The 22,930-nt window shown below is 42.0% G+C and overlaps 1 protein-coding gene across 7 annotated transcripts in view; it reads right to left on the bottom strand.

The window, feature by feature from the left end:
• Positions 1-22,930, bottom strand: part of Pdzd2 (PDZ domain containing 2) — a 392,505-nt gene that overhangs the window by 238,658 nt on the left and 130,917 nt on the right. For 6 of the 7 annotated variants that reach the window (XM_087189446.1, XM_004848663.3, XM_087189448.1 and 3 more), the window contains one exon: positions 21,853-22,685. In XM_087189446.1, the coding sequence (XP_087045572.1) occupies positions 21,853-22,328 (476 nt within the window). In that variant the 5' untranslated portion in view covers positions 22,329-22,685. Of the gene's footprint in view, positions 1-21,852; positions 22,686-22,930 lie in introns of those variants that run through there. The other variant, XM_087189454.1, reaches the window with a different exon arrangement.

Raw genomic sequence — 22,930 nt, 5'->3', positions numbered from 1 at the left:
TATTTGGATAGATGTCTTCTCGATTGGGGTGTATGTAATGTTTGGGCATTGGTAGTAGTAAAAAGGGCAACCTGTCAAAAAAGACTCAGGTATACTTGGGCTACATTCCAGCCTCTTCCTGAAGTGGACTTATCTAATCTTTCTTAGCCTAAATTTCTTCATTTAAGCACGTTGATAACAATATTTACATCTTAATACTGAATGGAATATTATTCATCTCTAAAAAGGATGTAATCCTGTCATCCATAACAACATGGATAGAACTGAAGGACATTATGTTAAGTAAAATAACCAGACAAAGAGATCAATACTTCATTATCTCACTCATATGTGGGATTTTATAAAGTTGATCTCATTGTATTTGAGAGTAAGCCAGGTATTGTGGTGCACACCAGTAATCCCAGCAACTCAGGAGGCTGAGGCAGGAAGATCATAAATTTAACAAGATCCTGTCTCAAAAAAAGAAAAGAAAAAGTAGAATGGTGGTTACCATGATAACTAGAGGCTGGGGAAAGTGGGGGGAGGGTAAAATGGGGGAAAGTTGATCAATGTATACTCAGTTATAGTTAGAAGACTAAATTCTGGTGTACTACTGCCCAATAGTATGAATATAGATAATACGCTAGAAGAAAAGATTTTGAATGTTCTTACCACAGCTAAATAATAAATGGTTGAAGAAACAGATATGCTTCATCTGATTTTTTGGGGGGGGGCACTCCTACTGGGGATTGAACTCAGGGTCTTTGCATTAAGCTACATTCCTAGCTCATTTTTTATTTTGAGACAAGTTCTCACGAAATCACTAAATTGCCTGGGCTGGACTTGAATTTCCAATCCTCCTGCCTCAGCCTCTCAGAGTGCTGGATTATGAGTATGTGCCACCCCTCCTGGCTTGTTTAATCTGACTTGAAAATTACATAATGTATTCAGGATACATGATACCCCATAAATATGTACAATCATGTTCAATTATTTAAAATTAAAATTAAAAAATACCTCAGTGTTGTTGCAAAACTTAAATGAAAAGAATTATCTCTAATACATATGCAGTACATGGCAGTGGTCAAAATCTATAGGCACATCTAACGAACAGATTGATTTTTCAAATATTTTGTAAGAAAAAAGAAGAAAAATGGAAAGAAGAAAGAGAGCAATGGCTAGCAGTTGTTGACAGGCCTCACAAAGATGGTTAACCAAGAAGGTCTGGAACATCACTCTACCTTCCAGATTTGGTGGCGCTGGCATTTAGTGAGGCAGAGAAAGCAGAAGCTCCTGCCTCCCACCCGCCAGAATCCCACACCGTTCCCTGGTGGCTCACGGTGGGAGACAGGAAGCCCCTGTCCTCCTCTTGAGAGAGGACATGGACAATTATTCTCCTGTCAACCGCATCCTGTTTCTTTCTGCTTCATAATGGTGCTACATTTAATTCTTTCTTTTCCTAATTAAAAAGACATACATGCCCATAAAAATGCAAATTATGTCCAAGTTCAGCAAGTAATTGAGGCAAACTGAACTTGAACTGATTCCCACCAGCAGCTGTAACCTCAGGTCTTTCTGTTCATGAAAAGGGGTGGAGGGCTCTTTCATTTTGCTTGACACCTGTTAATGACATGCCTGCAGAAACAAGAAACAATGCTAGAAAAGAATCTACAACTGCTGGGTGGGAAGCATAATTGTGATTGTTGAGAATATAATACACATAGAGCAACCAGCACCCTGGCTAGCACATTGCCAACCCTCTGTAAATGGAAACTATTATTTCAAACACTCACTTCTTCAAAGGTTCTGTTGGTAGCGCTTGCTACCATGGAATAAACTTAATTGAATACTGCCCCCCAGAGGGCACTGGGAATTCAACTGTGCTGACAGTTGAAGGGAGGTCTGGAAAAAGAGCAAAGACAAATACAATTTAATTTTCTTTTACATTTTCATGGAATCAGGACTTGCGCTTGGTGTGTTAGAGCCTGAGCAACTGTCTGATTTGCCTCCTGGCAGCAGCCTTTGGATGGGACTTATCTGTTTGCAAGGACCACTCTAGGAGAACAAGGAAACCTCATGGGAGGGAACAAGCTAAGCATCATGGGAACTGGTGCTGGGCACTGCAGCCCCCAGTGCCCTAGGAGACACTGTCCACCCTCCTTTCTGGCGACCTCTTCTCTTGGGTCTGCATGTCCCCTCTGTGTTCCTCTAGAGGAATCGGTTTCCTTTTGATGCCTGCCCCCGTGTGTCTAGTGTGTGACCATGGACCTGGCTCTTTCTGGACCTGATTTTGGACCTCCTTCCATCTGACCTTTCAGCTTGTCTCACATCACTAAGCAACTTGATGTCATGGGCTCAATTCCAAATTCCCAGGAGATAGAAGCAGTTGCTAATCAAGTCCAAGGGCAGGGTTTGTTTTGTCTGTCCCTGGCGGATGGCCAGTAGAAGAGGTGGGATGTGTGTGCATGGAGGGAGAGAGGACACAAGTCATGAGGTGCAGAACAAATTTAGCACATATGGAGCTGCAAGTAGGGCAAGGACTTCAAAGAGTCTGCTTTTCTACTAACAATGAGCTAGTATTTACAAAAGGTTTACCATGCACCATGCGTTCTGCTAAGAGCTTTTTAAGCATTGTCTCACTTAATCCTCACAAACTTCCTAAGGAATTTGATCCTGTCATCACCCCCACCTTTAGTGGTGACTGCCGGTAACCTTTCTGTATCCTTCAGTGATTTTCCCAGATGCTTTTATTTCCCTATTTTAAAGACAAGGGAGTCAAAGCCTAGAGAGATCGCCGCAAAGTTTAAACCAAGGCAGCCTGATTCTAGACCCAGGCTCTTACCACTAACCCCATCCTCCCCACCCTAGGTTAGCCTGAGTTAGGGCCGATAATGTGACTGATGCAGGGAGGTTACAGTCTGGATAAGGCAGACAAGATTCCCATGTGGGAAGTAATGGGTAATTAATATCAGAGGCACTCAGTACTAAATGGTACTCGCCACTGTATTAGCTTCCTATTGCTGTGTAACAAAAGGGTCAAGCATCCAGCAGTTTAGAAGCACGGCTCATTTATTAGCTCATTGTTCTGTAGGTGAGAAGCACAACACGGAATGCCTGAGCTCTCTGCTGAGCGCTGCCTAAGACTGACATTCAGTGTTGGATGGGGCTTGGAGACTTCTTCCGAGCTGTTTGTTGGCAGAGTTTAGCTCTTTGCAGTTATAGAACTGAGGTCCCAGAAGGTCTGCTCCCCACACCTAGAGGCTAGATCCTTCCCTCTGTAGTTCACAGTGGGGATGCTCACTTCCCTCCAGGCCAGTTAAGATATTTCAGTCTGTCCCTTCCACCAGCTAGAGAAAACTCATTCTCTCTTGTTTTTTCTTTCTTCTTTTCTTTCGCTCTGTCTCTCTCTTTCCCTCCTTTCTTTCCTCCCTCCCTCTCCACTTTCTTACCTTCCTTCTCTCTCTCCCTGAGGCTGAAGACTGACTTTGGCCTCCTGCATGCCAGGCAAACACACTACCATTGAGTTACATTCCCCAGTCCCCGGAAACTCTTGCTGTTAAAGGGCTCATGTGACTAGGTCAAATCCACCTGGATAAGCTCCCGTTATTAAAGTCAACTGTGCTTTATGAGGACCTGGTCAGGAGAATGAGACATCGGATTCAGAGTCCTGGGGAGTATGTAGGCTGTGGGGTACTGATAAAGAACTAGTATACAACAGGACAGACCTTTGCCTTTGCCCCCCCCACCATGTTTTTGCCATAAAATGTAACTGTTCAGGTTCACTTTGCCTAATGTATCAAAGTGTTCAAACAATGTAACTGTTAGTACTTGATATTTCTACCTAAGGTTTCAAAAATGTTCTGTTAACTCCACTCAAGAGGTTCCCACTTCTAGCTATGTCTCCACTCTAAAAGGTTCCTCTCAACTTCCTTTCCCCAACTGTATATAAACTCACTCTCACTACAACTTGGGGCTCAGAATTCAGAGTGCTTAAAACTCCTCTGGGTCAGCCGGTTAATAAAAGGTTTTTCTCCACCTCTTCAAGTGGCTTTCGGATTCACACGTCTTCAAATGGCTGTAGCTGAAACACAGAGCTGTGACACTTGGCTGTAATGCTGAACTGTCTCACTTTCCTCTAACTGTACAATCTCAGGGACCACTTTAGAATCCTGCCTACTACATCTCTTCTCACAGATTATGTGTCTCTGAAGGTCAGAGCTATTTGTGGGAGCGGAGGAGGAAAGGTTCCACTGGATGACTTGAACTAGGTCTTGAAGCGGTGGATCATGTAGTCTAGTACGGGGGGTTGAACCCAGGGCCTTTGGACAGAGCTACAGTTTCAGCCCTTTTTATTTCATTTTATTTTTTAAAATTTTGAGACAGGGTCTCCCTAAATCACTAAGTTGCTCAGGCTGGGTTCAAACTTGTGATACTCCCACCTAGACCTCCCAAGTACCTGGGATTATAAGGTGGGCACCACCATGGCCGGCTGATTGAATATTTTTAGTGTTTTTTTGGTGTAGGGGTAGCTGTGGGGGAAAATAGCACTTTTATATACTGTCAGTGGGGACAGAAATTAGTGTAATCTCTTTAGGGAAGCATTTGCAATAACAATAATAAATTTAGTGTAGTTTGTTATTCTGGGGATTGAACCTAGCACCTTCATACTGAGCTACATCACCAGTCCTTTTTTTAATTTTAAATTTTGAAACAGGGTCTCATGAAGTTGCCCAGTCTGGGTTCAAACTTGTGATTCCCATGTCTCAGCCTCCCAGAGTGCTGGGATTGCAGGTAGGTGCCACCATGCCCACCTGTTTGAGGATCCTACTGCTAGGAATTTTCACAACTATTTGTACATGTACAAATGTCAACATAAAATTGATTGAAGACATTAAAAAAAAGAAAGATGCTGGAAAGTATATATTGCAAATAAATATAGATTAGATAGAAAACAAATCTATTGAATTAGTGGGGTGGAGCTGTCAGAATATGGTCACAGATTAGATCTGGATGTAGAAAAATTAATGCGGAATTAGTGTAGTAGAAGTCTAAGTAACTCTTCTTTAGAATACTGTTTCAATGTTGTCACCAAGTAAAAATTAGCATGGGGGAGGGGCCGGGCTCCCGGGAATTAAGCGATTTAAGTCAGTGGGTCCACAGTGAATAAATGGGGGAGCTCAGTCCTGGGAGCGAGCTGGCCCGGACACCTCGATTCCTAGCTTTGGGAACTCAGGGTTAAGGCTAGAAAACAAGAGAGGAGGAATACAGTGATAGCTCGGTTGTTAAAACTCAATTCTTTCCCAATTCATTTTTAAATACCAGAAAGTTCGAGAACCAAACATATTTTTCCCATAAGCAATAGTGGAAAACCAAGTGGTTCTGAGACCCCAAAACGACACTTATAAATTCATTTTTCCAGGACTTTCATAAATTCTGCAACGATTTCCTTCTTTAACTCCATCGTGGTTCTCACAGTTTTCTTCTTAGTTTTATTGCTGGTATCACTAACTTTCCTTGGAGCCACAGTTACGATATTTTATGCAAATGAAATGCCCCCCAAAAGCACAATGACAAATGTTTAATGCACTGATGCAAGCACTACATGTTAGCTGGGTGAGCGGCGCTTAGACGGCAGGTCGCCCCTTTGCGGAGAGACACAAACAAGTCTTTGCAAGTTGGATTTTTGGTTCGATTATGGAGCAAAGTTACAAACACCAAGCAGATTATTTTTTTAAACTTTGTTGTTTGAATAGAGGAAAGTTCGAGTTCGGAGCAGTTTGACAACTGAGGTATCACTGAATTGTGGTGTGTGCGCACACGTGTCTGTCTGTCCGTCTGTCGGTCTCTCTTGGAAGAGCGTCCACTGTGGAGAGCTGGTGGACTCAGGCTTGATGTGAATCGCAAATGAGATACTTTCCGTAGGAAGGCAGGGCTAACCACCCTACTTACTTAGGAGACGACCACTGTAAAAATTTTTTATTTCTCATGCCTCTCAGTTAAGAGAAATCTGAGCATGCATTCCCAATATATTTATATGCGTATTTTTAATGCAGACATGTACTACTGTACAAATACATTACATGGATTATAAACATATATCAAAAAGGTATTTTTTAGCTTGGAGTTGGGAGTAGTGACACATGCCTATACCTCCAGAACTCTGGGAGGCCGAAGCAGGAGGATACCCAGATTCAAACAGAAGAGGTATATTAGTGACAACATTTAATCAATAATAATGGTCATTTTCTAATCCTCTACCACTTGGGCAAAGATTTTGGTTGAAACTTTGCATTAATTTTCAACTTTGCTGAGTTTTTCTTGCTAACTCATTGAAAGGTACTGTCTTTTTAATAATTTTTAACACAAAGACTCTAAAATTCCTTGGGAGATTTAAAACTGCAAAAATTTTGTTCTCAAGATTTTAAGTATGCACATGAAACGTTTTTGTTGGAAAAAATACCACACACACACACATATTTTATGGAAAATTTCCAAAAATTCTTTTAAAAAATGCTCTTTCCATAGCATGTCTTTCTTTTGAAAAGTAGTAAGCCAGTTATGGTGGTTCATGCCTGTAATCCCAGCACTTGGGAGGCTGAGGCAGGAGGATCACTGTGAGTTTGAGGCCAGCCTGGGCTACATAATAAGTTCAAGGTCCTGCATAGCAGGATCCTGTCTCGAAAAAAAAAAAGTTTTTTATTTGTTATTATATCATCTTTACCTTAGAAAGACAGGTTATGTGTGATGTGTTTACAAAAATAGCTTCCAGGAAGTATTTCCAACTCTCCTTCCCACTAGTTTTCATAGACAGTGTTGGCCTTTCAAACTATTGTCAAAAAAGAAAAAAATCACAGTCATCCTTAAATTCCACTACTCCTGGAGACAACCATCAGACCTCTATAGAGTAAAACACTTTCCTTAACCATCCCTATTTTTATTATAGAGCAGTAAAAAAAATAAAAATAAAAACCACTACTAATTTAAAGTGTTAATTTCATGAAGTTGATGATATTGATGACATTTGGCAATACTTCTGGCACTTGTCTTTAGCTTCTTTGCTGCAGTAACTTGCCCAGGAACAATAAGGTGAAGCAATTTTATGTTCTGACCTATTTTGGTAGCTTTACAGAATTCTTTTTTATTTCAGGCAAAAACTGTGTTGGTTTACACAATTTCCCCATAAACCACTGTTTTGACTAACAAAGTCATTGACTTGTGAAAATACATCTTTTGGGGCAGCTTTTTCCTTAGTGACTCACAAACAAGCAAGTCTTTTCCCTCATGGAAACAGAATCCAGCAGCTACCCTTACATGGAACATGGGAAAAACTGCTGCACATTCGTCCAGGCAGTGTGCATTTCTCACGCTGCATCTTTTTAAAACTTTAGCAATGTTTCTGTACATCTTCCCAAAGAAACAGCTGATAAAATCATGTATTTCATGCTACCTTGTTTTCCAGGTATTATGTTAGCTATTTTTACATTAGAAAGAGCAAGTGTTTTCCTAACGGTATGTGACTTTTGTCTTAAAAAATGAATTAAAAAGAAACAAACTCAAAATAGGCTCTTAAATATTCGGTTTAGTAAAATTCCATACTAGATGCAGTATTGTATAATCTTAAACAGTGCTAAAATCTTTCAAACTATTTGCTTTCCTGTTAGAAATGTTTACATTTTCAATATCTTGCTAGTCATAATGGCTTCATACAATCATGAAATATTATCTCAATGTGAAATCTATACTTGGGATAAGGTTTTTGGTTAATGGTAGAGGTTATAAATTCGTATTCACAGACTTTTGATAGTTTCAAATATTTTTGTCTGACTTATCAGTCTGAATATACTGTCACTGTTTTATTTTATAATGAGTGGAACAATACAGGTAGTAAAACTAGCCATTTTCTTCATGTTTGTTTATACCTGCATTCATGTCATCACCATCTTCACCATCACCATCATATATTTGTTTTGTGACTCTGGGGATTGAACCCAGGGCCTCAAGTGTACTAGGCAAGTGCTCTACTGTTGAATTACAGCCCAACCCCTTTTCAAATTTTATTTTGAGACAAGGTCTCACTATGTTGTCCAGGCTGGCCTTGAACTTATGATCCTCCTTCAGCCTCTTGTGTAGCTGAGATTATAGGAGTGTGCCACCATGCTCTGCTTGTGGTATTATTTTTAACCTTCTCCCTGCATCCTGCCTAAAAATTTCTCTAGTTTTCATTTATCCATTAACACAGGTTGATTTAACTCAAAATAATTTAACCCATAAACTTACTTCACCAAGTGAGCATCCATAAAACAGTCCTTGAAATCAGTCAAAAGTCAGAGTCACCCCCAGTGCGGAGGAGGAGGTGAGCCTTCTGGGCTGCCAAACCACCACCCCCAGCGCCAAGGAGGTGAGCTGTGTAGGCACCAGCAGCACCCCCCCCCCCCCGCGAAATGAGAAGACACACAAACAAATCTCAAAACCAGACTTCCAGATCACCTAAAGCAACCCCAAAGGGAAACGTGATAGAACAATATGATATTGAACAACCTGGACTCCCGGAACTGGCAATAAAAGAGGATCTGGAAAAAATGAAATCAGAAATAATTTCTCAGATAACAGCAGAAAATTGTGCCCATAGGGCAAGACATAATTAATAAATCTAGAGAGGACACAGATAAAAAATAGAGAAGCTGAGGAACATGATGGAATCCCAACATAGGAAACAAATGGAATCCATAAAACAGATGCAAACAGATTTCCAGGAGATTAAAAACTCCACTGAAGGTTTATGCAGCAGAATGACCCACTGTGAGGACACAATTTCAGATATGGAAGATAAGATTGCATTTAGTGACCAGGAAAAGAAAAAAATTCTTTAAAATAGTAAGGGACCAGGAGACATCAATCCAGCAGCTGCTAGATGATGCAAAGAAAAATAACATAAGACTGACTGGAGTCAATGAAGAAACAGGAGAGGGTGTAGATGACATAAAAAAAACTGATAACAGATATGATGGCAGAAAACTTCCCAAGCAGGGGAAAAGAACTTGACATACAGATAAGTGAGGCATATAGGACTCCAACTAGCCTTGATAAAAAAAAAACTACACATAGGCATATAATTGTTAAGATGCCAGAAACCTAACAGAGGAACAAAATTCTACAAGCAGTTAGAGAAAAGAAACAAATCACATAGAAAGGAAAGCCTATCAGAATGACAGCAGACTTCTCAACGCAAACCCTCAAGGCAAGAAGAGCTTGGAGTGACGTATTTCAAGCCCTAAAGGAAAAGAGCCTCCAACCCAGATTGATATACCCTGCAAAACTATCTTTCAAAATTGAAGGAGAAATAAGATACTTTCATGACAAAGAGCACTTTAGGAACTTCATGAATACCAAACCAGCACTCCAAAACATTTTAGACAATATCCTAGGAAAAGACAACGAGGACGACAACCCTAGGAAGCTCAGCAGAATGAATCCATTGGACACAGCAAGAAACTGAAAGCAAAGGGGGAGAATCCAACAAAAAGAAAAAGTCATGACAAGGATAAGTCAATAAATATCAGATATAACCATCAATGTTAATGGTCTCAACTCACCAATCAAAAGAAATAGACTGGCAGAATGGGTCAAGAAGCAAGATCCAACAATATTCTGCATACAAGAAACACACTTAATTTAAAAAGAAATTAATAGACTGAAAGTTAAAGGGTGGAAAACAATACTCCACACAACAGGAACCCACAAAAAAGCAGAAGTACCTATCCTCTTTGCAGATCAAGAGGATTTCAAACCAACACTGATTAAGAGAGACAAAGAAGGCCACTACATCCTTGTAAAAGGAACAATCCAAGAGGAAGAGATGACAATCATAAACATATATGCACCAAACACTGGTGCACCCAGCTATACAAAACAAGTACTAATGGACATGAAAAACCATATAAGCACTAATACAATAGTACTGGAGGAGCTCAATACTCCACTGTCACAAATAGATAGACCAACCAGACAAAAAATAAGTAATGAAATACTAGAATTCAATCAAACTCTTGAACAAATGAACTTTACAGATGTTTACTGAGTGTTCCACCCCACAAAATCAAAATACACATTCTTTTCAGCTGCACCTGGATCGTTATCCAAAATAGACTGCATACTCACTCAAAGAACATGTTTAAATAAGTGTAAAGGAACTGAAGTTATCCCCTGTATATTATAAAACCACAGTGCCATGAAATTGGAGATCAACAGCAAAAGGAACCACAAGAATTTCATAAAGACATGGAAATTGAACAACACACTCCTGAATAACCAATGGGTCACAGAGGAAATTAAAGAAGAAACCAGAGAGTTCCTACAATTAAAGGACAATGCCAGTACAACATCGGAATCTATGGGACACAATGAAAGCAGTCTTACAAGGGGAATTCATAGCAGTGAATACTCATGTTAGGAAAATACAGTGAGCCCAAATAAACAACCTGATGCTGTACCTCAAGCTTCTAGAAAAAGAAGAGCAGGGCAAACCCAAAGCTCATACAAGGGAGGAAATTATAAAGATCAGAGCAGAAATCAATGCAATGGAGAACAAGAGAATGATACAAAAAAATCAATGAAGCCAAGAGTTTGTTCTTCAAAAGAATCAACAAAATTGACAAACCCTTAGCCAACCTTATCAGAAAAAGGAAAGGAAAGGCCCAAATCCATGCAATTAGGAATGAAAAGGATGAAATTACAACAAACCCAGCAGAAAACCAGAGGATCATCAATACCTACTTCGAGAACCTATATGCCAACAAGATGGAAAACACAGAAGAAATGGACAGATTCCTAGATAAGCATGAATTACCAAAGTTGAAGGAAGAAAACCTAAAAATTCTAAACAACCCAGTATCAATGAAATTGAAGAAGTAATTAAGAACTTACCAACTAAGAAAAGCCTGGGTCCTGATGGCTTCACTGCCAAATTCTACTAGACATTTAGAGAGGAACTTCTGCCACTACTGTTCAAACTCTTCAATGAAATTGAAAGGGAAACAATACCCCTGAATTCAATTCTGGAAGCAAGCATCACCTTGATCCCCAAAGCAGAGAAAGATCCAACCGAAAAGGAGAACTATAGGCCAATCTCATTAATGAACATAGATGCAAAAATCCTTAAGATACTGGCAAATAGAATGCAGAAGATCATCAAGAAGATCATACACCCTGACCAAGTGGGATTCATCCCAGGGATGCAGGGATGGTTCAACATACGCAAATCAATCAATGTAATACACTATATCAATAGAGCCAAGGACAAAAAACATATGATCATCTCAATAGGTGCAGAAAAATCATTTGACAAAATCAACACACATTTATGATAAAAACCCTACAAACAATTTGAATAGACAGTCTCTACCTCAATCTGATAAAAGCCATCTATGAAAAACCAACAGTCAATATCATACTAAATGGTCAAAAACTGAAATCCTTCACACTAAAATCAGGAACAAGACAAGGATGTCCACTATCAGCACTCCTGTTCAATATAGTCTTGGAAACATTAGCCACAGCAATTATAGAAGAGAAAGAAATAGGGCTGGGGATTTAGCTCAGTGGTTCTGGTGCCTGCTCGCAAGCGCAAGGTCCCGAGTTTGATCCCCAGTACCAAAAAAAAAAAAAAAAAAAAAAAAAAAAAAAAAGAGAAGAGAAAGAAATAAAAGGAACAAAGATAGGAAACGAAGGAGTCAAATTGTCATTATTTGCAGATGATGTGATACTCTATGTATAGAAGACCCCAAGAACTCCACCAAAGTCTTCTAAAATAGCCAAATTCAGTAAAGTAGCTGGTTACAAGGTCAATACACAAAAATCAATAGCTTTCCTCTACATGAACAACAGACACACTGAGAGAGAAATATGGCAAACAAATCCTTTCACAATAGCATCCAAAAAACTGAAATACCCAGGAATCAACCTAACAAAAGAAATCAAAGACCTCTACTCTGAAAACTATAGCACTCTGAAAAGAGAGATTGAAGATATCATAAAATGGAAAGACATCCATTGCTCCTGGGTAGGAAGGATCAACATAGTGAAAATGGCCATACCTACAAAACTGCTACATAGAGTCAATGTAATTCCAATTGAAATTCCAGCAGCATACTTCATGGACCTTGAGACAACAATCCAAAAATTCATTTGGAACAAGAAGAGACCTACAATAGCAAAAGCAATCCTAGGCAACAGAGACATGGCAGGGGTATCACAACTCCCAACTTGAAAGTACACTACAAAGCTACAATGATAAAAACAGCATGGTACTGGCAAAGAAACAGACCTGAGGACCAGTGGAACAGATGAGAAGATGCAGAAACAACTCCAGACATACTCAGCCACCTCATCTTTGACAAAGGAACCAAACATCCTCACTGGAGGAAAGACAGCCTCTTTAATAAATGGTGCTGGAAAAATTGGGTTTCAACTTGCCAAAGATTAAAACTAGACCTATATCTCTCACCATGCACTAAACTAAAATTGAAATGGATTAAAGATCTAAATATTAAAACAGAAATGCTGAACCAGTTGGAAGAGAGGTTAGGTAGAACTGTTGAAGACATTGGTGTAGGAAAAGATTTTATGAACAAAACCTCAGTTGCCTGTGAACTAGCACAAACAATCAACAAGTTGGATCTCTTCTTATTAAAAAGCTTCTGCACAGCAAGAGAAACCACCAGCAGTGTGAAGAGACAACCCACAATGTGGGAAAAAATTTTCACCAGTGGTCCTTCAGACAAAGGTCTACTATCCCGAATCTACAAAGAACTTAAAAAAATCAGACCTCCCAAATTTAAAGGCCCAATCCAAAAATGGGCATCTGAGATGAACAGACATTTCTCAGACAAAGAAGTAGGAATAGCAAATAAACATATGAAAACATCTTCAGCATCACTGTTCATTCAAGAGATGCAAATGAAAACAATGCTGAGATTCCACCTCACCCCAGAAAGAATGGCTGCTATCATGAAATCAACCAATAACAAATGATGACAGGGCTGTGGGGAAAGAGGAACCCTACTCCACCGCTGGTGGGAGTGTAGACTGGTGCAACCACTGTGGAAATCAGTATGGAGATCCCTCACAGAACTAGGGCTAGAGGTCCCATTTGACCTAGCTATTTCCCTGCTGGGCATCTTCTCCAAAGAATTAAAAGAATCATACCACAGTGATATATGTGCACCTATATTCATAGCAGCACAATTTGTGATAGCTAAAACTTGGAAGCAGCCCAGTTACCCACCTGGAGACTGGATAAAGAAAATGTGTTGTTGGTTTTTTTAAATAAAATGGAGTACTACTCAGCCATAAAAAATGAGAAATTAGAGACATTTATAGCTGAATGGATGCACATAGAGGCGATACTCTTAAGTGAAATAAATAGGACACACATGTGTAAATACTGAATAGTTTCTCTGGTGTGAGAAACTGAAAGTGTAAATAAAGACTAAAAGGTATAACAGATAATGTGAAATAGGAAGAAAAGGGGCAAAGGGGAAGGGGAAGGGCGGGTAGGGGAAAAGAAAGAAGGGAATGGAATTAATATGAGAAAAGGAAAAAATGGAAACAAAGTCTTTGTAAATAGGGAGGGCAGGGGAATGGGGAAAAAATAAGAACCAGGAGAGACTATGTAAAGGTGCAAATTTCCAATGATGAATGTCATTATATTGTACACCTAAAATGTACCAAAAAAAAAAAAAAAGAAATCAGTCCAAGAGAATTAACCAGTGATGGAGGCTTTGTGTCTCTCTCCTCCTTCCCTCGAGGTCTGTCACATAGTGAACAACACGAGGGACCTCCTGAGGGCCACATTGAGTGAGGTGCCAGGGTCAAACCTATCTAATATCATCAACCTCAGTTTCTTTTTTTAAAGATAAAAATATGTGTATCTTAAGATGCTAATAATTTTGTCCTTTCCCCACAGATCTTTCGGGCTTCCCACTTTGGCAACCACCATTGTAGAACATAAGCCACTCACAGGTTTATTGGCACAGAGGTCTTTTGCTCATGTGGCTGGGTCAGAGGAGGACGTTGCAGGAGTAGATATGTGGGCTAAATAAAATCCTGAGACTGCAAAAAACACCAAGACTTGTTGTGCAATTTGACAAAGACTTGAGCCTAACGGGTTGAATAGAGACATTCACTCCTCATTCTCTTCCCCCCATAATAGTTCAACATACACCCGTGATCCCAAAGGCCAAAAGCATCTCAGTAAACCCCATTCCTATTTAAAATGTCCAACCTTACACCCAGCCAAGTCCTAAGCCAGCGTGCCTCCAGCCATAGGAATAGCCCGGCCACAGTCTTTCTCTCTCCCTAGAGGGAAAGCCTAAATTTAAGTCCACAAGACACTGTAAACGATAAAATCATGCTTTCTTTGGTGAAGAAAGCCCGAGCAGGCACCCGTGGAATGAGCCAGTTGTTACAGCATCACTGCAGCTCTTGTGTCCGCGTCCCTGGGACTCAAAGATACAGAGAACTCAAATATTCTCACTTTGCTCCATTAACTTTAATACTGATGTGGCAAGTCACCCAAAGAGCCACTAATAGTCACATCGCCACAAATCTTTGAAAAATAGTGTAACTGAAACTCGTGTCCTCAAAATCTTTGGAGGAAGATCACATTGCAAAGAAGAATTCCATGGAGAAAACTATATACCTATACAAAACCCATGTTGTAATTTATTTGGTTTTCTTGTAATCCTGGGGATGGAACCCAGGGGCACACTGATATCAGAGAAATGCTGTTCCATTGAGCGGTACCTCCAGCTTCTGTTTTATTTTAAATTGTGCAAAAGTGACATGTACTTGAGTCCTTAGAACATCAGATTTTATTGCCCTGCAGGGGAAGGCAGCAGACCACAATTATACACTAAAAGACAGAAGCCCAAGTCTTTTCATTTCTGTGCTTGGCAAATTTGGGTGAACAAAAGTCCAGCTCATTACCAACTGCTGAGCCAAGTGGGCAGTTACCTGGATCCACTTCAGAAGTAACTAAGAGAGAGGCCAGAGGTGGGCCAGGTAGCAAAGCTCGGAACTCAAAGACCTCTGGGGAAAAGAGCTTGAGTCATCTGAGGTTATGTGGTGCTCCAGACGAGAAGAAAAAGGCTTATATTATTTAATGCCTGGGAGTAGAAGATGAAATAGAAGTCAAGATTCCTGAAAATGCCCAGGAGTCACAGAGAGAAGGCAGGAAGTCAGCGAAGTAACACTGTAATCACGCCAAGACGCGTTTCTTTCTTCTTGTTGTGGTTTTCGATGACAACAGTTCCTGGAAATGATGCTAACAGTTAAGAGTGGTGTCTAACTGAAAAGACCTGGATTTTCTGTCTTCTAGGGTACAAGTCAGTTGCCCAGCAGTGGCTGTGCTGCCTCCGTTTGGCTCTGACCCAGATACCAGAAGAGAAAGCAGGTCACTGGGACAAATGAAAGCGCGTCACTGGGACAAATGAAAGCTCATCTCTGGGTGCGGCTCTCAAATTCGTCCCTCTTTAAATAATGAAAACCCCTTCCTTACCAGTATCTTCCTCCACATAAACAAGGGGGCCCTAAGAAGCCGCTCTGAGAGTGGCTGCGGATGAAGGTCTGTGGGCTGTGACAAGGCCCCAACCCGCTGGTCAGCATAGTATGAGAAATCGCTGTTATTCACACTTTCCTTAAAAGACTTTCTGATTCCCCAAGGCTCGAGTTTGAGAAACTGGGGAAGAGCAACTGCCCCTCACCTGTCAGTCACAGGTGGGCTGAGGAGATCAGGCTCTCGTCTATTTTGGGGAACCTGGGGGCCATGGCTGTAAAGGCACCTCTGGGAACAATATGGAAACATGAGCCGTGGAGGGGATGGCACTCAAGTCTCTTTCTGTCTGCAGATGGTGCAGCTGTTGCCGTTCCAGGGAGAGCTCTAAAGGCCAAAAACATCCGCACAGCACAGTTGTGAAACACACATAGCTTCATGTGAGATAAACCTGACTGAAACTCCCGGCACTTTCTCTCGCCATGCTCCATTTCAGCCACAAGGTGGCAGGCAATGGCTCTCAGATTCTCCACGGCCTTGACCCATTGCACTCCAGAGCTGAGGAAAAGCAAGCTTCCTCAGTCCCTTCAATTAGATGTTTAACGAAGTTGCTGTAAGCTGAATTCTATTGAGATGGAAGGTTCTGGATAATCCCCATCCACTTATCGAACATGTAGAAAATTTAGTTTTCTATTTGTTTTGATTATAAACAATAAAAAACTACCCTAATTTCATTAGTTACTATTTACAGTGTTGAGGAGGAAGTTCTAGAATTGGAGTCAGAGGGCATGAATTTCACTCTTCATTCTTCTCTGTGAAGATACCCGACCCCAAGAAAGCATTTCCCTGAGCTTCAGTTTCCTCTGTGGTACAATGAGAAAACAGGACTTGGATGAACTCTGAGATACCTTCCAGAAACCAAGTCATGAAATGAAAGATCGTGAGGAGAAAGCAGGATGGCTGAAAAGAAGGAAGTGGAACACGAAGGCAAGGTCCCATAATGCTTCATTTACACTGCAGCCTTGGGGAATGGGCTGTTCCACATGGTGAGTTTTCCAGATAATTGAATTTTAAATGCTGAAATTTGTTTTCCTTTTAACCTTCTGTAATGGAAATCTTTCTAAAGTGTATTACATGCTTCTCTGGCTTCTTAAATAGCACACTAAGTATAATTTAACCTTTCCTTAATGTCTGTAGGTCATCATGATGACCACCTCTTGCTATGTGTATCTATTGTCTTCTCTGACACACTGGGGGCCTCTGGGCATATTCAGGTAGGCAGGCCCCTTGTGTTAAATGGCCCCAGAGACTAGATTAGAAAGCTATGATTGGCCATCTTCCTCTCCCCATCTCCTACCTGCAGTCATTTCTCCAAGTAACACCTTCTCAGAGCCTCTTGGCACTCTGTTTAAAATCTGCTGTACTCCAGACAGAACTCAAGGTTGCCATGGGTAACCAGAGTCTAAGCTTGTACCATCCCTAAATGTAATTTTACCCACAATTTCAAGGCAGTGGGGAACTATGCTAAAGGTTACTTCTGGCCAGCACTGACACTTAGCCAGTCCTCACAGCACACAATGCTCTGTGCCCTTACCCTGGGTCCCCGGATGCCCACCTGGTTGACCAACACCCTGGCTCTTCCCTGGGACCACATAGCTCCTCACATTTCAGGAACTCAAAGGTGCCGTCTGGCTATGGGGCCTCCAGGTTCCTGTTCCTGCATGCACCGGCACCCTTTCCAGTTGGTCAATATCCACGGGGAGCCAGCTGCACCAGACAGTAGTCCCCCGTACTTACGGTTCCAGTTATTCTGAGTCAATTGCAATCCAAAATTACAGTACAGTAAAGAGTATATGTTGAGAAAGCAACTACAGTCCCATACCTTTTATTATAGTGAGGTGTTATAATTGTTCCATTTTATTATTACTTACTGTGGCCAATCCCTTACTATGTCTAATTTATACATTAAATTTTACCATAGATAGGCATGTGCAGAAAAAAATGAAAACCAAGCTTTTGTATACGAGGGGGGGCATAACAGGAGGGGGTTGTAGGACAGAATTTATTTTTAAAAAAAGATCTGCATGTGTAGGAAGAAGCATATCATAAGGCAGGTTTCAGTACTGCCCATGGTTTCAGGTGTCCACTGGAGGTCTTGGAAAGTATCGTCTGGAGATAAAAGGGGACCCTGTAACTTGAGTATCACCCTAGTTTCCAGGCTGAATGCTATTATTTGCCTCTCTTGTGACTGGCTGACAGAGTTTCAGGCTCTTCTCTTTCGAACTCCAAGGCATTTTCTCAGGTACAGGGTGGGCTGTGGGTTTAGGTTGCTTGAGGCCAACTGGGTGGGGTGTTAAAAGCTACTTTTGACTGAACTCCTACCCTGCGCCAGATGCCGTCTTCAGTACCTCAAGTGAACCATCTCTCATCCATCACACAGTCCTATTAGGGAAATATGCACAACTAGCCTCTGGTGCCTGAGGTAATGAGCCAGCAAGCAGCCCTGGAAGCCAGAGCCATCTCTCTCTGAGGTTTGTGTCCTGTGCACTATGCTCTGTTCACATTTATTAATGTATAAAAATGTTCAAGCTGTGTTTTAAAAGTGAAATGTTGGCCCTTTTACTTTTTTGAAAAGTCTGTTTGTTTTTGTTTTGGTGTGTGGGTTTCATTTAATTAATTCCACATTTCGTTACCAATTTGGAACAATCTGTCCTCAGGGAAAAGATCTGGTTTACTTATAGAAAAAAAACTAGCAGAGGGAGTGACTGGGGTTACAAAGTATTCCTTGTAGGAACTAATCTAAAAACCTTCCGAGTTCTTCCTGCACCAAACAGAAGTAAATAGAACATTCCAGAAAATCCCATCTTCTCAGAGTGGTTGTGATAGAGCTCAGAAATAGAACTTTCTTTCATGTGTTACCAGTCAGGCCTGCAAGACAGGACAAGTGACATCAAACACCACTGATATCCTTCTTGCTCCCAGAAAGTTCTCTGGAAGTTCACATAAGAAGGAAGCTGTCACCACTCAAAAAACCACAAGGACTTCAGAACTCCTTGGGGAGCCTACTAGCTAGCTACACCAGCCACTAACAAAGCAGGAACAGGGTCTGTGATTTAAGGACAGTCCTAAGTTTAGGCCCCCTACTGAATGTGGGGTCCAGAAGAGCTGCCACACCCATCCATGGTTATGAATTTTCTGTTCTTTCCTCAGGGATGAACATGCTAGATTGACCCTAAACTAATTTTTAAAATAGCCAACCATGACCTCATCTTCCACATTTTGCACCTGCTCCTCCCACACTTAACACATGCAGTTCTCAAAAATACTTACACTGCTCTAAAGTTTCCAGAGGAACTTGCATCAGGGAGAAAACTGTCTGAAAATTAAACTGACATAAGTTGAACAGGTTCAAAGGAACACCTGTGTTAGTTTTTTGAGACTGATGTAGCGAAGTACCACAAACTGAGTGACTTAAGCAGCAAACATTTATTATCTCAGAGTTCCAAAGCTAAAAGTTCAAGGGCAAGGTGTGCATGGGGCCATGCTCCCCTGCTGCTGGGGGAGGACCGCGCGCAGCTCTCTCTCCCTTAGCTTCTGGTCATTCTTTGGCTTATGGTAGCACAACTCCAGTCTTCGCATGGCATTCTCCCTGTGTGTCCGTGTCCATATTTGCCTTTTATGAGGATGCTAGTCAGATTGCATTAGAGGCCCGCTCTACTCTGGGATGACCTCATCTTAACTAATTACATCTACAGGGGCCTTACTTCCGGATAAGGTCACATTCTGAAGTATTTGGGTTTAGGATTTCAACATATGAATTGTGAGGAACAAGATTCGATCTATAACATCATCTAAGATAGTTTTGAATTCAAAATCAAACTCAGGAGACAAAGCAGACTAGATTTCCCAAAAGAGCATCTCATATTGTGTATGATTCATCCTGCTGGCAGGGTGGCTAGGAAGTTGGTGTGTTGACCCCTAAAATCTGCTGCTTACAAATAAGTGTGAATAAGCAACCATCTAGTGAAGAGGCTGTTGCCTGAGGAGCAGAGGGGTACACTGGGGTCTCCATAGCCTTAACGCCTTCTCACTACTTTTTGTTTGTTTGTTTTTGGTACCGGGGATCGAACTTGGGTCCTTGTGCTTGCGCAGCAGGCGGCAAACTTCTCACTACTTTTTAGGACAAAATCCACAGAGGTAGGTGCAAAATTTTAGTCCTAAAGGAAACTGTTAGTTACAACAAACAAAAAGGGAACATTTAAGAACATTCAAAAAATGGCATCTGTACTAAGTGTATACAGATTTTTTTCTTGTCATTATTTCCTAAATGATACAGTATAAGAACTATTTATGTAACATTTATTTACAGTGGACTAGGTGTTATAAATAATGATTTACAGCATACAGAAGGATGTGCACAGTTGTAGGCAAATATTATGCAATTTTATATAAAGAGAATGGAGCATTCTTGGATTTTGGCATTCAGTGGGGGTCTTAACCAATCACCTTAGATACCTAAATCTCAGAATGCTGCTGACCCTAAAGCCCTGCCTAGATGCAAGTTTGCCCTAGGGATTCTGCCATGGTTTTCACGTTTGTCCCCCAAAGGTTCATGTGGCAGTGCTGGGAAGTGGTGTGGACTTTTGAGAGGTGCGATCTAGTAGGAGGTCTTTAGATCAATTGGGGACATGCTCTCAGAAGGGCCTGGGGGACCCCACAGTCTCCCTATGGCTTCCAGTCTGGTGACAGGTTTCTACGTCATACCTGTGTTCCTGTTAAGACACTGACCAAGAGAAGCTCAACCCAAGGGGCTACCCGATCTTGGACTCTAAACTAGAGAACTGTAAACTAGATAAAGTCTTTTCTCCATAAGTAGAAAACTCTTTTCTTCCCTTAGGTATTTCATTATAGTAATGAGAAATGGACTAATGATTCTATATAAAAATTGAATTGCCATCTATAAGATGAGTTGAGGGACTGTTGTTTTCCTCATCTGTTTGGACAGGTGGAAGCCTCATTAGTTTGTGCTAGTCTTTTTCTCCCCTGGTGTCTGGGATTATACTGAGGAGGCATTTTGTCTGGCTGTAAATCACCCATGAAATTATGTACCAGGCCACAGTGGTTAGGAGTAAACTTTGGGCCCTGAATCACATCTCATTCTGTTTCTTACTTAGATGATCTTGGGCAAGTTACGTGTGGCCACGGTTTCTCATCAAAGCTGTGCTCTAGAGAGATGGGGTAGGTATTGAGACACTGGTTGGCACATGTCCTCTATGGTGGACACTGTTCAATACATGTTTCTTCTTATAACTGTTCAAGAGGGCTAGGAAGTGAACCTTGAAAAATCAAGCTCGTCTCTTCTGACTTGTTAACTCTGTGGTCGTCATGAGGCAATGGGAGGCCAGGACTCTAGGGGCATAGAAGAGGGTTCATGTAGCAGGTATGGGATATACAATCCCATATACAATCCAAAGAAAGGAATGACCCTTGGCCAATCCTGGGAGGTCCTGGGAGGTCACATCTAACCTTTGGAGTATCCTGCCTGAAAAGGGTGTTTCTGTATACCTGAGGGGAATTAAGCTACACTACACAATATGCTAAGAGTGTGATTTATGGTGGGGTATTTGGGTCACATGGTATTAATTTAACTTCTGGAGGGACTAGAGACTGAATAACTAAGGTCAGCTGCACAGGCCCTTCATGCTCACATAACCAGCCCCAAGAAGAACCCTGACACCATGGCTTGAGTGAGCTTCCTGGTCAGCAGTACTCTACATGCTGTCACACATCACGCTGGACCCTGCTCTGCACAGTTTACCTTTGCTGATTTTAATGTCTCCTTTCACTGTAATGAACCAAAACTGTCAGAACTCTTCTGAGTTCTGTGAGTCCTTCTAGTGAATCCCTGAACCTGACACTGGTCTTAGAGACCCTCTGATTCACCTAGGAAACAACAGAGATGTCCAATCTTAACCTACTACCATGGTGGGTGGCCACATGAGTAGAAAACAGAACTGTGCTCAAAAGCATTCAGTAAACATTCTGACAGGATTCAAGTAGATCTGCTAGGGTAGGGTTTCTGGACTGTAAAGCTGGTGGGAGCCCTGAGGCTGTTGTCCCTAGTGATATGGGACAGGTACATGGAAACACATCCAGGACCTACCTTTGGGGCTTCGCTTCAGTATAATTTCCCTTAAGAAGATGAAGGGCATTGGCTTCTTATGAGCAGAGGCCAGAACTCTGCAGCTGCAGATCCAGATATAAGTGGCTCACAGGGGTTGTGTGCATCCCTGTGTGTGCCAGCTGGCACACCCCTCACTTACCTGGCCCCACTGACGTCGACTCCGACCATCAGCTGCCCATTCAGGGAGAGAATCTCGTCCCGCAGCCGGACCTTCCCGCTCTTCCCTGCTGGGCTGTTCTTCCTCAGCTCTGTCACCCAGATGCAGCCCACGTCCAGCACGGGGCCCTGGTGGGTTTTCCTCTTCTTGCCCCCTCTGCGCTTTTCACCATAGTCCCCGAAAACAGGGATGTTCCCAAAACTGAGGCCCACAGTCTCTGTGTCCCCCAGCTGCTTGGTGAGGTACACAGTGCAGATCTCCATTTCTGGTGGGCTGTGGTCAGGGGCGACTGGATTCTCGTCCACAGCCAAGTTGAGCTGAATGTACTCCTGCAGCTTCTGGATGGCCGCCTGGCAGAGCCGCTGCTCGGGCCCATCCCCGCCCTCCTGCAGGCTGTTCTGCAGCCACTGGCAGAGGAGGGGCAGGTGCAGCCCAGCATTGTCCTGGGTGATGGGCATGGTGCTCACTCCAGGACACCAGCATCATGAGAGGTCCTGATCCTGAGGGCCAGACCCCTCAAGGTCCCATGTCCCTTGGGAACCCTGGTGGTCGTCAGCTCTGCCTGTGTTCATGTTCAGGCTGGTGGATGAGCCTAGGAATGTCTCCTCAAGACGAGGCTGTTTGCCTTGGCAAGAGGAGGACAGGACACAATTAGAACAACAGCAAGACAATGGCTTCAGAATACTCAACGAGGGAAGCCAAGAAGTATCCAAGTCCCTGCTCGGTTCATTTCACAGCAAGATCCGTGCAAATGACATGGAAATTGGGTACTCTTCCAGCAGTGACAGCTTGGACTCCCTTGGGCTCATTCACACCTGGGAGAGGAAGAGCAAAACACAAAAACTTCCAGTTACAACAGTGAGCCTCTGACATAGAACACATGGCTTTCCATATTATAGGAGCAGGTTTGCTCTTCAGACACCAGCCACAAACCAGGAAGCTCTTCCTTCCCCAGTGCGGCTCCTGTATACTGTATACACACACACATGGACTCACACACACACATGCCCTTCCCTCAGACAAAAGCCTGCTCTAGGAAGTTTCACTAAGGAGCACAGAA

The sequence above is a fragment of the Heterocephalus glaber genome, unplaced genomic scaffold (genome assembly GCF_053883595.1).
Source record: "Heterocephalus glaber isolate CG9 unplaced genomic scaffold, H.glaber_assembly_v1.0 deba00001538, whole genome shotgun sequence".
Lineage (NCBI taxonomy): Eukaryota > Metazoa > Chordata > Mammalia > Rodentia > Bathyergidae > Heterocephalus > Heterocephalus glaber.
The sequence above is the reverse complement of the archived record's forward strand: the minus strand, read 5'-3'. Positions and strand labels throughout refer to the sequence as shown.